General features: G+C 34.7%; 1 protein-coding gene across 5 annotated transcripts in view; it reads left to right on the forward strand.

The window, feature by feature from the left end:
* Positions 1 to 14,320, forward strand: part of APOOL (apolipoprotein O like) — an 89,217-nt gene that overhangs the window by 56,711 nt on the left and 18,186 nt on the right. For 3 of the 5 annotated variants that reach the window (XM_063601584.1, XM_063601585.1, XM_063601583.1), the window contains 3 exons: positions 6,666 to 6,757; positions 13,540 to 13,653; positions 13,816 to 13,942. In XM_063601584.1, the coding sequence (XP_063457654.1) occupies positions 6,666 to 6,757; positions 13,540 to 13,653; positions 13,816 to 13,942 (333 nt within the window). The remainder of the gene's footprint in view (positions 1 to 6,665; positions 6,758 to 13,539; positions 13,654 to 13,815; positions 13,943 to 14,320) is intronic. The other 2 variants (XM_003824436.6, XM_014343493.5) reach the window with 1 other exon arrangement.

The following is a 14,320-nucleotide window of genomic DNA, read 5'->3' on the forward strand; positions in this document are numbered from 1 at the left end:
GGGCAGTATGGCCATTTTCATGATATTGACTCTTCCTACCCATGAGCATGGAATATTCTTCCATTTGTTTGTATCCTCTTTTATTTCATTGAGCAGTGGTTTGTAGTTTTCCTTGAAGAGGTCCTTCACGTCCCTTGTAAGTTGGATTCCTAGGTATTTTATTCTCTTTGTAGCAACTGTGAATGGGAGTTCACTCATGATTTGGCTCTCTGTTTGTCTGTTATTGGTGTATAAGAATGCTTGTGATTTTTGTACATTGATTTTCTATCCTGAGACTTTGCTGAAGTTGCGTATCAGCTTGAGGAGATTTTGGGCTGAGACGATGGGGTTTTCTAGATATACAATCATGTCATCTGTGAACAGGGACAATTTGACTTCCTCTTTTCCTAATTGAATAGCCTTTATTTCCTTCTCCTGCCTGATTGCCCTGGCCGGAACTTCCAACACTGTGTTGAACAGGAGTGGTGAGAGGGGGCTTCCCTGTCTTGTGCCCGTTTTCAAAGGGAATGCTTCCAGTTTTTGCCCATTCAGTATGATACTGGCTGTGGGTTTGTCATAGGTAGCTCTTATTATTTTGAGATACGTCCCATCAATACCTAATTTATTGAGAGTGTTTAGCATGAAGGGTTGTTGAATTTTGTCAAAGGCCTTTTCTGCATCTATTGAGATAATCATGTGGTTTTTGTCTTTGGTTCTGTTTGTATGCCGGATTACATTTATTGATTTGGGTAGGTTGAACCAGCCTTGCATCCCAGGGATGAAGCCCACTTGATCGTGGTGGGTAAGCATTTTGATGTGCTGCTGGATTTGGTTTGCCAGTATTTTATTGAGGATTTTTGCATCAGTGTTCATCAAGGATATTGGTCTAAAAGTCTCGTTTTCCGTTGTGTCTCTGCCCGGCTTTGGTATCAGGATGATGCTGGCCTCATAAAATGAGTTAGGGAGGACTCCCTGTTTTTCTATTGATTGGAATAGTTTCAGAAGGAATGGTACCAGCTCCTCTTTGTACCTCTGGTAGAATTCGGCTGTGAATCCATCTGGTCCTGGACTTTTTTTGGTTGGTAAGCTATTGATTATTGCCTCAATTTCAGAGCCTATTATTGGTCTATTCAGAGATTCAGCTTCTTCCTGGTTTAGTCTTGGGAAGATGTATGGGTCGAGGAATTTATCCATTTCTCCTAGATTTTCTAGTTTATTTGCATAGAGGTGTTTATAGTATTCTCTGATGGTAGTTTGTATTTCTGTGGGATTGGTGGTGATATCCCCTTTATCATTTTTTATTGCGTCTATTTGATTCTTCTCTCTTTTCTTCTTTATTCGTCTTGCTAGCGGTCTATCAATTTTGTTGGTCTTTTCAAAAAACCAGCTCCCGGATTCATTGATTTTTTGAAGGGTTTTTTGTGTCTATTTCCTTCAGTTCTGCTCTGATCTTAGTTATTTCTTGCCTTCTGCTAGCTTTTGAATGTGTTTGCTCTTGCTTTTCTAGTTCTTTTAATTGTGATGTTAAGATGTCAATTTTAGATCTTTCCTGCTTTCTCTTGTGGGCATTTAGTACTATAAATTTCCATCTACACACTGCTTTGAATGTGTCCCAGAGATTCTGGTATGTTGTGTCTTTGTTCTCGTTGGTTTCAAGGAATCTTTATTTCTGCCTTCATTTCATTATTTACCCAGTAATCATTCAGGAGCAGGTCTTCTTTTGAGAAGTGTTTGTTCATGTCCTTTGCCTATTTTTAAATGGGATTCTTAGTTTTTTTTCTTATAAATTTGCTTAAATTCCTTGTAGATTCTGGATATTAGACCTTTGTCAGATGGATAGATTGCAAAAATTTTCTCCCATTCTGTAGGTTGTCTGTTCACTCTGATGATGGTTCCTTTTGCTATGCAGAAGCTCTTTAGTTTAATTAGATCTCATTTGTCAATTTTTGCTTTTGTTGTGATTGGTTTTGGTGATTTCATCATAAAATTTTTGCCCATGCCTATGTCTGAATGGTATTGCCTATATTTTCTTCTAGGGTTTTTATAGTTTTGGGTTTTACATTTAAGTCTTTAATCCATCATGAGTTACTTTTTGTATAAGGTGTAAGGAAGGGATCAAATTTCAGTTTTCCTGCATATGGCTAGCCAGTTTTCCCAGCACCATTTATTAAATAGTGAATCCTTTCCCCATTGCTTGTTTTTGTCAGGTTTGTCAAAGATCAGATGGTTGTAGATGTGCGGTTTTAGTTCTCTATTCTGCTCCATTGGTCTGTGTGCCCATTTTTGTACCAATACCTTGCTGTTTTGGCTACTGTAGCCTTGTGGTATAGTTTGAAGTCAGGTAGCATGATGGCTCCAACTTTGTTCTTTTTTGCTTAGGGTTGTCCTGGCTATATGAGCTCCTTTTTGTTTCCATGTGAATTTTAAAATAGTTTTTTCTAATTCTGTGAAGAATGTCAATGGTAACTGAATGGGAATAGCATTGAATCTTTAAATTCCATTGGGCAGCATGGCCATTTTCACGATATTGTTTCTTCCTATCCATGAGCATGGAAAGTTTTTCCATTTGTTTGTGTCTTCTCTGATTTCCTCGAGCAATGGTTTGTAGTTCTCCTTGAAGAAGTCCGTCACTTCCCGTTAGCTGTATTCCTAGGTATTTTATTCTTTTGTGGCAATTGTGAATGGGAGTTCATTTATGATTTGGCTCTCTGCTTTCCTGTTGTTGGTGTATAGAAATGCTAGCAAATTTTGCACTTTGATTTTTGTATCTTGAGGCTTAGCTGAAGTTGCTTATCAGCTTAAGAAGCTTTTGGGCTGAGTTGAGGGGGTTTTCTAGATATAGGGATCATATCATCGGCAAACAAAGACTATTTGACTTCCTCTCTTGCTCTTTCAATACCCTTTATTTTTTTTATTTTGCCTAATTGCCCTGGCAAGAACTTCCAATACTATGTTTAATAAGAGTGGTGAGAGAGGGCATCCTTGTCTTGTGCCAGTTTTCAAGGGGAATGCTTCCAGCCTTTGCCCATTCATTATGATATTGGCTGTGGGTTTGTCATAAATGGCTCTTATTATTTTGAGACATGTTCCTTTGATACCTAGTTTATTGAGAGTTTTTAACATGAAGGGATGTTGAATTTTATCAAAGGCCTTTTCTGTGTCTATTCAGATAATCATGTGGTTTTTGTATTTAGTTCTTTTTACGTGATGAATTACATTTATTGATTTTGCATATGTTGAACCAGCCTTGCATCCCAGGGATGAAGCCAACTTGATCATGGTGGATAAGAATTTTGATGTGCTTCTGGATTTGGTTTGCCAGTATTTTACTGAGGATTTTTGCATCGATGTTCATCAGGAATATTGGCCTGAAGTTTTCTTTTCTTTTCTTTTTTTGTTGTATCTCTGCCAGGCTTTGGTATCAGGATGATGCTGGCCTCATACAATGAGTTAGGGAGGAGTCACTCCTTTTCAGTTGTTTGGAATAGTTTCAGAAGAAATGGTACCAGCTCCTCTTTCTATCTCTGGTAGAATTCAGCTGTAAATACATCTGGTCCTGAGCTTTTTTTGGATAGTAGGCTATTCATTACTGCCTCAATTTCAGAACGTTTTTCTGGCCTATTCAGGGATTCAACTTCTTCCTGGTTCAGTCTTGGGAGGGTGTATGTGTCCAGAAATTTATTCATTTTTAGATTCTATAGTATATTTGCATAGAAGTGTTTATAGTATTCTCTGATGGTGTTTTGTATTTCTATGGAATCAGTCATGGTATCTTCCTTATCATTTCAGATTGTGTTTATTTGAATCTTCTCTATTTTTTTCTTTCTTAGTGTAGCTAGCAGTCTATTTTATTGTTGTTGTTGTTTTTTGTTTTTTTCAAAAAAACAGCTCCTGGATTTTTTTTTTTTTTTTTTGAGGGGATTTTTGTGCCTTTGTCACCTTCAGCTCTGAAGCTTGGTTATTTCTTGTCTTCTGCTAGGTCTGCGGTTTGTTGGCTCTTGGTTCTCTAGTTATTTTAGTTGTCATGTTAGGATGTCAATTTGAGATCTTTCTAGCTTTTCGATGTGGGCATTTAGTGCTATAAATTTCCCTCTTAACGCCACTTTAGCTGTGTCGCAGAGATTCTGGCATGTTGTCTCTTTGTTCTCATTAGTTTCAAAGAACATCTTGATCTCTGCCTTAATTTCATTATTTACCCAGAAGTCATTCAAGAACAGCTTGTACAATTTCCATGTAGTCATGTGGTTTTGAGTGAATTTCTTAATCTTGAGTTCTAATTTGGTTGTGCTGTGGTCTGAGAGACTATTATGATTTCAGTTTTTTTACATTTGCTGAGGAGTGTTTTCTTTCCAATTATGTGATCAATTTTAGAGTAAGTGCTACATGGCACTGAGAAAAATGTATATTCTGGTTTTTTTTTGGAGGGGTGGAGAGTTCTATAGATATCTATCAGGTCCACTTGATCTAGAGCTGAGTTCAAGTCTGAGTATCTTTGGTAATTTTCTGTCTTGATGATCTTTCTGATATTGACAGTGGGATATTAAAGTCTCCCACTATTATTATGTGGAGGTGTGTGTCTCTTGCTAGGTCTTTAGTACTTGCTTTATGAATCTGGGTGCTCCTGTATTGAGTACATATATATTTAGGATAGTTAGCTCTTCTTGTTGAATTGAGCCCTTTACCATTATTTAATGACCTTCTTTGTGTTTTTTGACATCTGTTGGTTTAAAGTCTATTTTGTCAGACACTAGGATTGCAACCTCTGTTTTTTTCTGCTTTCCATTTGCTTGGTAAATTTTCCTCCATCCCTTTATTTTGAGCCTATGTGTGTCTTTGCACATGCGATGTGTCTCTTGAATACAGCACACCAATGGGTCTTGTCTTTTTGTCCAGCTTACCATCCTGTGTCTTTAATTAGGGCATTTAGTCCATTTTCATTTAAGGTTAATATTGTTATGTGTGAATTTGATCCTGTCATAATGATGCTGGCTAGTTAATTTGCAGACTTGTTAATGTAGTTGCTTCATAGTGTCATTGGTCTGTGTACTTTGGTGTGTTTTTGTAGTGGCTGGTAATGGTTTTTCCTTTCCATGTTTAGTGCACAGCGCAGGCGTGGTGGTGATGAAATCCCTCAGTATTTGCTTGTCAGGATGCATTTTGTTTAAAAATAGAGGAGAATAGCAAATATCAGAGTAGTTTGTTCTTGCAGACTGGCCTTTCTTATCAGGTAAAGAGAGGATGACTATAAGTCTTTCTAATCTTTAAAATGACACATAAGGAAAAACTGCCACCTACTATGTTTAGGAGCAGCACAATTAGGGGAATTTGGTTAAGTCAAGGGAACTTACCTCAAGAGATACTAGGATTATAAAATAAGAAATTTAACTGTAGATAATGGAATAATAGCAAGCAGGGCTAGAGTAAAGGAGCAACTTAGGACATTTTAATATACTTAAACCCTCTTTCTGCATATCACAAAAGTCTAAATCTAAAGAAAAGCTAAACTAGTTTGAATCAGCCTGGCCACCCACCACCCGCCACCTCAGTCCATTCTAGACATGACTATAGAAAGCTCTCTTAATAATAGTTAAACCAGACCGAGATAGACCTCTTGTTTTTCCCTTCCCTAAACTGCAAATTTGCCTGCAAACATTCATTTTCATTTGTATAATATACCAGGTAGGCTGTTCCCTTTTTAGATTAGGGATTGTATAAGCTGCTTCAGATCATAAAAGTACTTATCCCAATTAAAAAACCCATCATCCAGTTACCTGGATCATATATACAGTATAAGATACTCAGACAAGCGTTTAACATACATATTATTTTGAACCAACAATCTGTTGGAACTAAGCTATGGCTTAAAGTGGTGGATTTCAAACTATTCTGTAGAACCCTTAGTTTCATGGAAGTGTTTAGTGGTGCTATCAGGATAAAGGAAAAGCCACACAGCTAGGGTTTGATACAGAGCTTCCCACCCCCAAGTTAGAGCAGCATCAAGTTTATAGGTTTTATATATTGAAGTTCCTAGGGAGATTCTATTTGAAAGATATTTTGAAAGGATTTTGTTATCAAAAAAAGATACGAAAATAACTCTTAAATGATGCATAGTTAAGGCACTTATTGATATGCATTACTTATGTCAGGTTACTTGCAATTATTATTCAGTATTCTAAGTCAGTGACATGAAGGAGTTATGTACCTGTTAAAGTCCTTAGTTGATGATTTAGTTGAGTCATTCACCTTTCCAAATACTTAATCAAAAAAGGACATGTAAGAGAGAGTCCATTTCACTTTTACATGGTGTCACACAGTAGTTAACTAATTATCTATATTATCATGCTTTATTAGATACTTGCAAAATTGTGGTTATAAATTTGGGTTTCGTAGGACATGAAAAATACCTAGCTTTCAAGCAGAAGAAAATCATCAATTCCTTTTGTGTAGGTAATTGTGAGTATTAGATTGAGAATACTTTTGTTAAATTGGACATGACAGCTAAGGGGCTATTGGCTTGAGATCCTTAAGGGCATTTTAGCTTCCATCTTGATTGGTATAATTACCTAAAAAGTAATTTAACAGAGGGTGATGGCTTACCAGGGGAGCAAAGAAAGCATTACAGTATAAGAACATCAAGTCTCTTGTGATATATATTTGGAGTTTAATAATTTATTTGCATTTTATAGGTTCCAAGTTTAAGAAAATTACTTATCCTCTGGGACTGGCCACTTTAGGAGCAACTGTTTGCTACCCAGTTCAGTCCGTAATAATTGCTAAGGTAAGTTCTTTTTAAATAATAGCAACATTTCAGTATTTGTTTAAACTCTCAATGTGACAATATTTAAATGTTACACAGCACCTGCAACATTTAATTTTAAGAGACATAGTTGGTATCAACTCTTATGTTGGCCAAATCACATTAGCATCTCAGTATGGTAAATGCCATTGTTAATAAGATGAATTTGTGTAAATATAATTCAACAATGTAAAGGCAGATTTGAGGATTACGTTCAGAGACACTGAATTAGAATTTATGGGGAGAAATACTGCTCCATTGTTGAGATATATAAACTTCAATTTTTATTTAAAAGAAGATTAAAATGCTAGCAGCTGTTTGGTTCAGCAGATTAACCTGACATAAGAAACAACCAGTTGATAGATTGGTTTCAGTGGTTTCTGAAGGTAAAACACACATACACACACACACACACACACACACACATACATACACACACACACACATACACACACACACACACGCACAGGAACTCAATATGGAAACCACTTAGAATTAAGAAACACCTGTATAAATGCTTGTTATAGTTCTTTTTCTTGTGAGCTTAAGTACAAATCCAGATTCTCTCAATGATTTGAACAGTTGTTTTCAGTGTTTTTAACACATGTTCAGATGGAGAAGGAAAACTTTGGGTTATGCATTTTTTCCCCTCTTTTCCTTCTCCTCTTAATTACCAACAGTTAGCATTTCCCCCTCATGCTTGAAACAATGTGTAGTGTTACCAGAAGGACTTTCTGTACTTGTATTCCCATTACTTCATCCCTTTAACTATTGATATAGAGAAAGTTGCCTATCACTATTTTGAGAATGTCGAGGATGTGGTGTACTATGTAGTTTGTAATGTGATCAAACTATAAAAGCTCCTAACAAAGGAAGAGAGCATTATTCATTAAGTCTACTTATACCTGAAATAATTGATAACATGGTAAACTTATTTTTAAAACTCTTTCTTAATAATTTACATAGGAATTAACCACTTAAATTAATAAAATGCTAGTATTGAAAGAAACTGTTAAGCTCATTTAATTCAACTTTGATCTTTTCTCATTTATCTATAGGGAAACTGTAGCTCAGAGGAGTTTCACAGTGACTGACTTGCCCAGCATCATACTGACCTTCAGATATTTTGGCCTCCATGTTCATTACTCCTCCCAGTGGATGATGCTTCCACTGATTCTTCTTCTTTTTTTTTTTTTTTCTTTTTTTTTTTGAGATGGGGTCTTTCTCTGTCGCCCAGGCTGGAGTGCAATGGCCCAATCTTGGCTCACTGTAGCCTCTGCCTCCTGGGTTCAAGTGATTCTCCTGCCTCAGCCTCCTGAGTAGCTGGGATTACAGGCTCCCACCACCACGTCCAGCTAATTTTGGTATTTTTAGTAGAGATGGGGTTTCACCAGGCTGGCCAGGCTGGTCTCGAACTCCTGACCTCAGGTGATCCATCCACCTCGGCCTCCCAAAGTGCTGGGATTACAGGCGTGAGCCACCGTGCCCGGCCCTGATTCTTCTTTTTTCTAAGAGTAATGACATCATGGTTGCTTTTAAAAATTATACCTGCTTATCTTTAGATAATCTAAATATTTCAGAAAAGTTTAGGAAAAAAACAACAACCCAAAATGCATCTATCCATACAAATATCCATGTCCACATTTGGATAGAATGTTCTTCTAGACATCTTCACATGCATACACAGAGATAGAAAAACTGATTATGAATAGGCAGATAAGAATGAGATCATAGTATGTGTCTTATTTTTATTTTTTAAAATAAAGTATTAAACTGAATTTTACTTTACAAAAGGAAAAACAAAATAATTGCTGAACTTCAAATAAAAATTTTTCTAATATAAGAGATTAATTTTTAAATGTTCTTCTAGGGTAAATAATAATTGTTACTTTAATTCTTAGAGTTGAAATCCTTGCTTTTCTTTTGACTATAATAATATCATTTAATATTTTACAAATTCAAATATATGATTTTTTTTTAACCTGAGATCCGTGATGGACTTTAGAGAGTCTATAGCACACCCTCCTATCCAAAACTTTATGAAAAGTCACGTATGTACAAGAAAAACCTTCTTATTTGACATAATCAGGACCAGTAGTTAACAATTAATCAAAAATGTTAAAGCAGCGAGTTGTAAAAATATATATAAAAATGTATACCCACAATTTTACTTCAAATTAAAACATAAATGTCTTTCTTCGGCCTGACCAATGTGTTGAAACCCCGTCTCTAGTAAAAATACAAAAATTAGCCAGGCCTGGTGGCGGGCGCCTGAAATTCCAGCTACTCGGGAGGCTGAGGCACGAGAATCACATGAACCCAGGTGGCGGAGATTGCAGTGAGCCGAGATTGCACCACTGCACTCCAGCCTGGGTGACAGAGTGAGACACCATCTCTAAAAAAAAAAAAAGTCTTTCCTTTTTCTCTCTTTTGAAGTAGGGCTTTTCTTTGAGTATTGGTCTCCTGGTTAAAGATCTATAACATCTTTCCAACCGTAAGCCATATCTGTAGTATGTCTTCTACAATTTCCAGATTAGGTTTCTTTAAAATAGAATGAACAGTTAAAAACATTAAAAAAAATTGAGTGCAGAATCCTTTTAGATGTTTATTTCTCCCAGCTGTTATAATTGTCTTGCTCACCTCTAATTTCATAGCAGTTATTTTTTTAGCCATTCACATTTGAGTCTTTACGAAGCATTTAACTTAATTTTCCTAGAAACAATAATTCTTTTTATACTCATATTTTATCATATTAAGTTACATTTAGACTGTTTAATTACAAGTAAAACTGATGCAGCAACTTGGGGAAAAAAGGAACTTAATAAGCATACTAATCAACTTGTGAAAGATAGTACCTTAGCATATTGGAGAGCACCTGATAGGGATGAATATTCAACATTCTACAAACATCATTTATAATAAATTAAAAAAACATTTTATTAATCAGTCAAGTCTCCTAAAAGGATGTCAGGTGAGAGCTTTTTAGTGTATCTGTGTTTTTCTGAAGGAAAGGGCCTATAGCTTTCAAGAGCTTCTCCAAGGTATCTGTGATATTAAAAAGTTTAAGAAATGATAAGTCTGGAAGGTCCTTTGAAAAACAAAAGACTTACTTCAGTTACTCATCATTTTGAAAATAGACTTCAAGATGGAATTACTCTTCGCTTTTTATAATTTTCCTCACAATATTTTTATTATTAACTTATGTGAAGAGTAGCAAGTAGTCTGTCTTTGAAAGCTATAAAATATCTAGGAATAGACTTACCAAATAATGTTTTAACGCCTGTTTAAAAGAAAAATAAACTATCAAACTTTACTGAAGGGTATTTTTAAATTTTCACAATATTTAATTGATGAATAAAGATTGAATATATTCAAGGTGTACAACATGATGATTTGACATACATATACATTGTGTAATGATTATTACAATCAAATTAACATATCCATCACCACCCATGCAGCACATTATATACCCAGAACTTGTTCATCTTATGACTGAAAGTTTGTACCCTTTGACCAACATCTCATTTACCTCACTGCTATCCCCTGGCAACCTCCATTCTACTCTCTGCTTCTATTCTGCGTATATATCCAAAAAAAAAAAAAAATGAAATCAGTATCTTGAAGAGATATATGCACCTCCATGTTCATTGCAGCATTATTCACAATAGTCAAGATTAGAAACAACCTAAGTGTCTCTCAGTAGATAAAGGGATAAAGATAATTTGGTACATATATACTACAACAGACTGCTATTTAACCATTAAAAACGGAAATTCTGCCATTTGCAATGGCATGGATAACCCAGAGGACATTATACTCAGTGAAATAAGATAGACACAGAAAGACAAATACTGTTTGATCTCACTTATATGTGAAGGATATTTAACAAAAAATCTTGAATGTCTTTGGACATATATCCTGTTTCTCGATGAAAGACTAAATGTTGAAATACGGCAAGTATTTCAAAGTCTAGAAATTTAATTCAGTTCTTACAAAAGCTCTGGATTTGAATGGAGTGTGACATTCATTCATCTAGTATTTGTTGTCTGTCTACTGTGTATTGGTTACTATAGTATACACAGTAAAATAGATCAAGAGGACAAAAGAGAATATCCAAACAATTATATTGAGTATATTTTTGTACACATGAGGGTAGGGGATTGATACGTGGTACAGGTGGCATTTCAAATCAGTGTGTAATGGAAAGGATGAATTTTTTTTTTTTCCAAGAAATATGTTGGGATAATTGGCTGTTTGTAAAATTACTCAGACCTTTACCAACTATCATGGGAAAACTAATTCTAGGTGGAATACAGATCTAATCATAAACTAGAATACTATAAAAGGTATGAGAAGAAATAAGAGGAATACCTGTTTAATCTTGAGATAGGAAAAGCTTTCTTAAGCAAAATACAATCTAGAAGCCATTAAAGAAAAAGTTGACATATTTGACTACATCAAAATTAATACATTTCTGTAGATTACAATATACCATACACAAAGTTAATGGATACATGAAAAACTTGGAAAACTATTTGTAACATATATGACAAAGTACTAATATCCTTCATGTATTAAGAACTCCTGGCCAGGCGTGGTGGCTCATGCCTGTAATCCCAGCACTTTGGGAAGCTGAGGCAGACGGATCACGAGGTCAGGAGATCGAGACCATCCTGGCTAACACGGTGAAACCCCGTCTCTACTAAAAATACAAAAAATTAGCCGGGCATGGTGGCGTGGGTATGGTGGCGTGCGCCTGTAGTCCCAGCTACTCGGGAGGCTGAGACAGGAGAATGGGCATGAATCTGGGAGGCGGAGCTTGCAGTGAGCTGAGATCACGCCACTGTACTCCAGCCTGGGTGACAGAGAGAGACTCCGTCTCAAAAAAAACAAACAAAAAAAGAACTCCTATAAATCAATGAGCAAAAGATGAATGTGCCCTCTGGGAAAATGAAAAAAGCAGTCTACAAAATAAGAAACATAAATGGCCTAATATATGTAAGATACTTGATTTCATCAACAAATAAATGCAAATTTGAAAAACCATTTAGATATTGGTTTTTAGCCTTTAAATTTGACAAAGATTTAAAAGACTTATAATATCACTGCTGGTAAATAGGGTAGGAAAACAGACATATACTCTTGGTGGTAGTGTAAATTGCTGCAGTATATTGCTGACTTTCTGGAGAGCAACATGGTAATACTGTCAAAAATTAATATGTGTATACTCTTCAGTGCAGAAATTTCAGCTCTAGGAATTTATCCTGAGGAAATACTATAAGGGTTATGGTCCCAGTTGTATGTATAAGGATGCTAATTTCATCATTGCTTATATTTGCCATCTCCCTACCCCCAAAAATGAAAACAGCCCATATGCTCACCAACGGGATTTGTTAAATCATCGTGCCTCAATAGGGAATTTGTTAAACAAATTGTGGTGCATACATTATAGAATACTAAACTAAGCAGCAAATTTAAAAAGTAGATCTACGGTATATAAAGTAATATAGAACCGTGCCTTTGAAATACTGTCAAGCTTTTAAAAAAATCATATCAGAATAATATGTGTACTGTGATCTCAAGTATTTGAAAAGGAAAACAAACTAAATACATATGTAATTTATTTTAAAATTTAATTGAAAACACAATTGAGATTGTATTGCATAATCTATTCTGTAACTTTTTCAAATTAGTGGTTCATCATGGACTTCCATTCATGCCAGTACATATAGATCTACTTCATCTTTTTTGAAAGATCTGTAAATATTAATATTACATTTGTTTTAAAATTTGTGTATATATAATGTATAGATGAGTAAAAATTCAGGAAGGATATATGTATAACTGTTAACAAAGGTTATATTTGGGGAGGAAGAGGAATTTCTTTATATTAGTATATTACTTTTCAACTGTAGGTATATACTTAGTAAAAACAATAAAAATATTTCTATTTGAGGATGGAAACATAATTTTTAAAAAATTTATGTTTGTAGAAATTATAATCCTGAAAAACACCTCAAAACATCTTCAAAACTTGAAAAATCAATGGCTGTTGAAATTACTTTAACTAAAATGAACAAAAGCATTGGAGAATAGGAAAAAGAAGAAATCAGAAGTAGATTTTCAAAGAGAAATAGAGATGAATGAAAATAACGGTAACTTTAGGAATTCAGCCAGCATCCTGGCCTCTGCTTGAGTATATTTATCAGTCAGTGTTTATTTTACCTTTCTACCAAAAAGAATATTATTCTTTGGAGGAATTAGTTGATGCCTTTTATTTCTTTATGAATGGAGAAAGCACCATCAAATTTTAAGCAAAAGCATTAACTTTGTAGCATGTTAAAAATCTCATTTTCTCAGTCAGCAGTTTATTATCTCAAACTGTATTCCCCAAACTCCTGTTAATAGACACAGTTTTCACTTATATCAAATCACCATGTTATATACCTTAAATAGATACAATTTTATATATGTCAATCTAATCTCATTAAAGCTGAAAAAAATAAAAAAAATAGACATAGTTTTAAATTTATGTGTTACAATGTGAATGCAGATTATACATTTCTTATAACCTTTGTATGACACAAAAAATTTTTCATATAAGATTTTAGAAATGGTGCTTTGTGTTATATGATTTAGAGATTTATATCTTTATTGATTCTGACTTGAGTGTTCATATAAAATACCTGACAAATCTAAAATACATTTTTAATTTTAACTTTTAAAAATATGTTATTTGACTTACTTTTTGTTTTAATTAGGTAACAGCAAAAAAGGTATATGCTACAAGCCAGCAAATTTTTGGAGCAGTTAAATCATTGTGGACAAAAAGCAGCAAAGAAGAGTCACTCCCTAAACCTAAAGAAAAAACTCAGGTAGAGTTTACATGGAGCAAGACGGTCAACATTGAGTTTTGTTTGGGTGGGTGTTGGCTTGTAATGAGGGTACTGGACAGAGGTCGAGGATAAAATGAGAAAGTAGATGAAGGAAATAGTAAAATGATTTACTTATGAAGGAAAAATCTGTTTGGTAAACAGCTAGGATCCTCTTCCGAAATAGAAGTACCTGCAAAAACAACTCACGTCTTGAAACACTCAGTGCCCTTGCCAACAGAATTCAGCTCTGAAGCAAAGACCAAATCAGAATCCACTTCAGGTTTGTTGGGTATAAGTCAATTTTGTTTTCATTCTTTTCTTAAATAATTTGATAGCATTATCATTAGTGGTTTGAACTTAAGATGTGTTCTCCCCATAAATATTTTGTCTTTCTCATATCTGTGGTTTCTGTTTCTTTTTAGGTTATGAGGTACTTAAGTATCTGCAATTGCTTTAAATTATCACATAGTTCATAATATAGATCTTTGAATGTGAGTATATAGAGTAACACTGACAGGTTGATTAGGTGAAGCATTTAATATAACTTTATAAATTTGAGCTATTAGGTGGGGGAAAATGGGCCTTTCTAGATTCTGTAATTTTAAAGGGATGAGTCACACCTACATAAAGAAATGTCAGCTTCCATTTTTTGTGCTATTTACCTATC

This window comes from Pan paniscus, chromosome X (genome assembly GCF_029289425.2).
Source record: "Pan paniscus chromosome X, NHGRI_mPanPan1-v2.0_pri, whole genome shotgun sequence".
Taxonomy (NCBI): domain Eukaryota; kingdom Metazoa; phylum Chordata; class Mammalia; order Primates; family Hominidae; genus Pan; species Pan paniscus.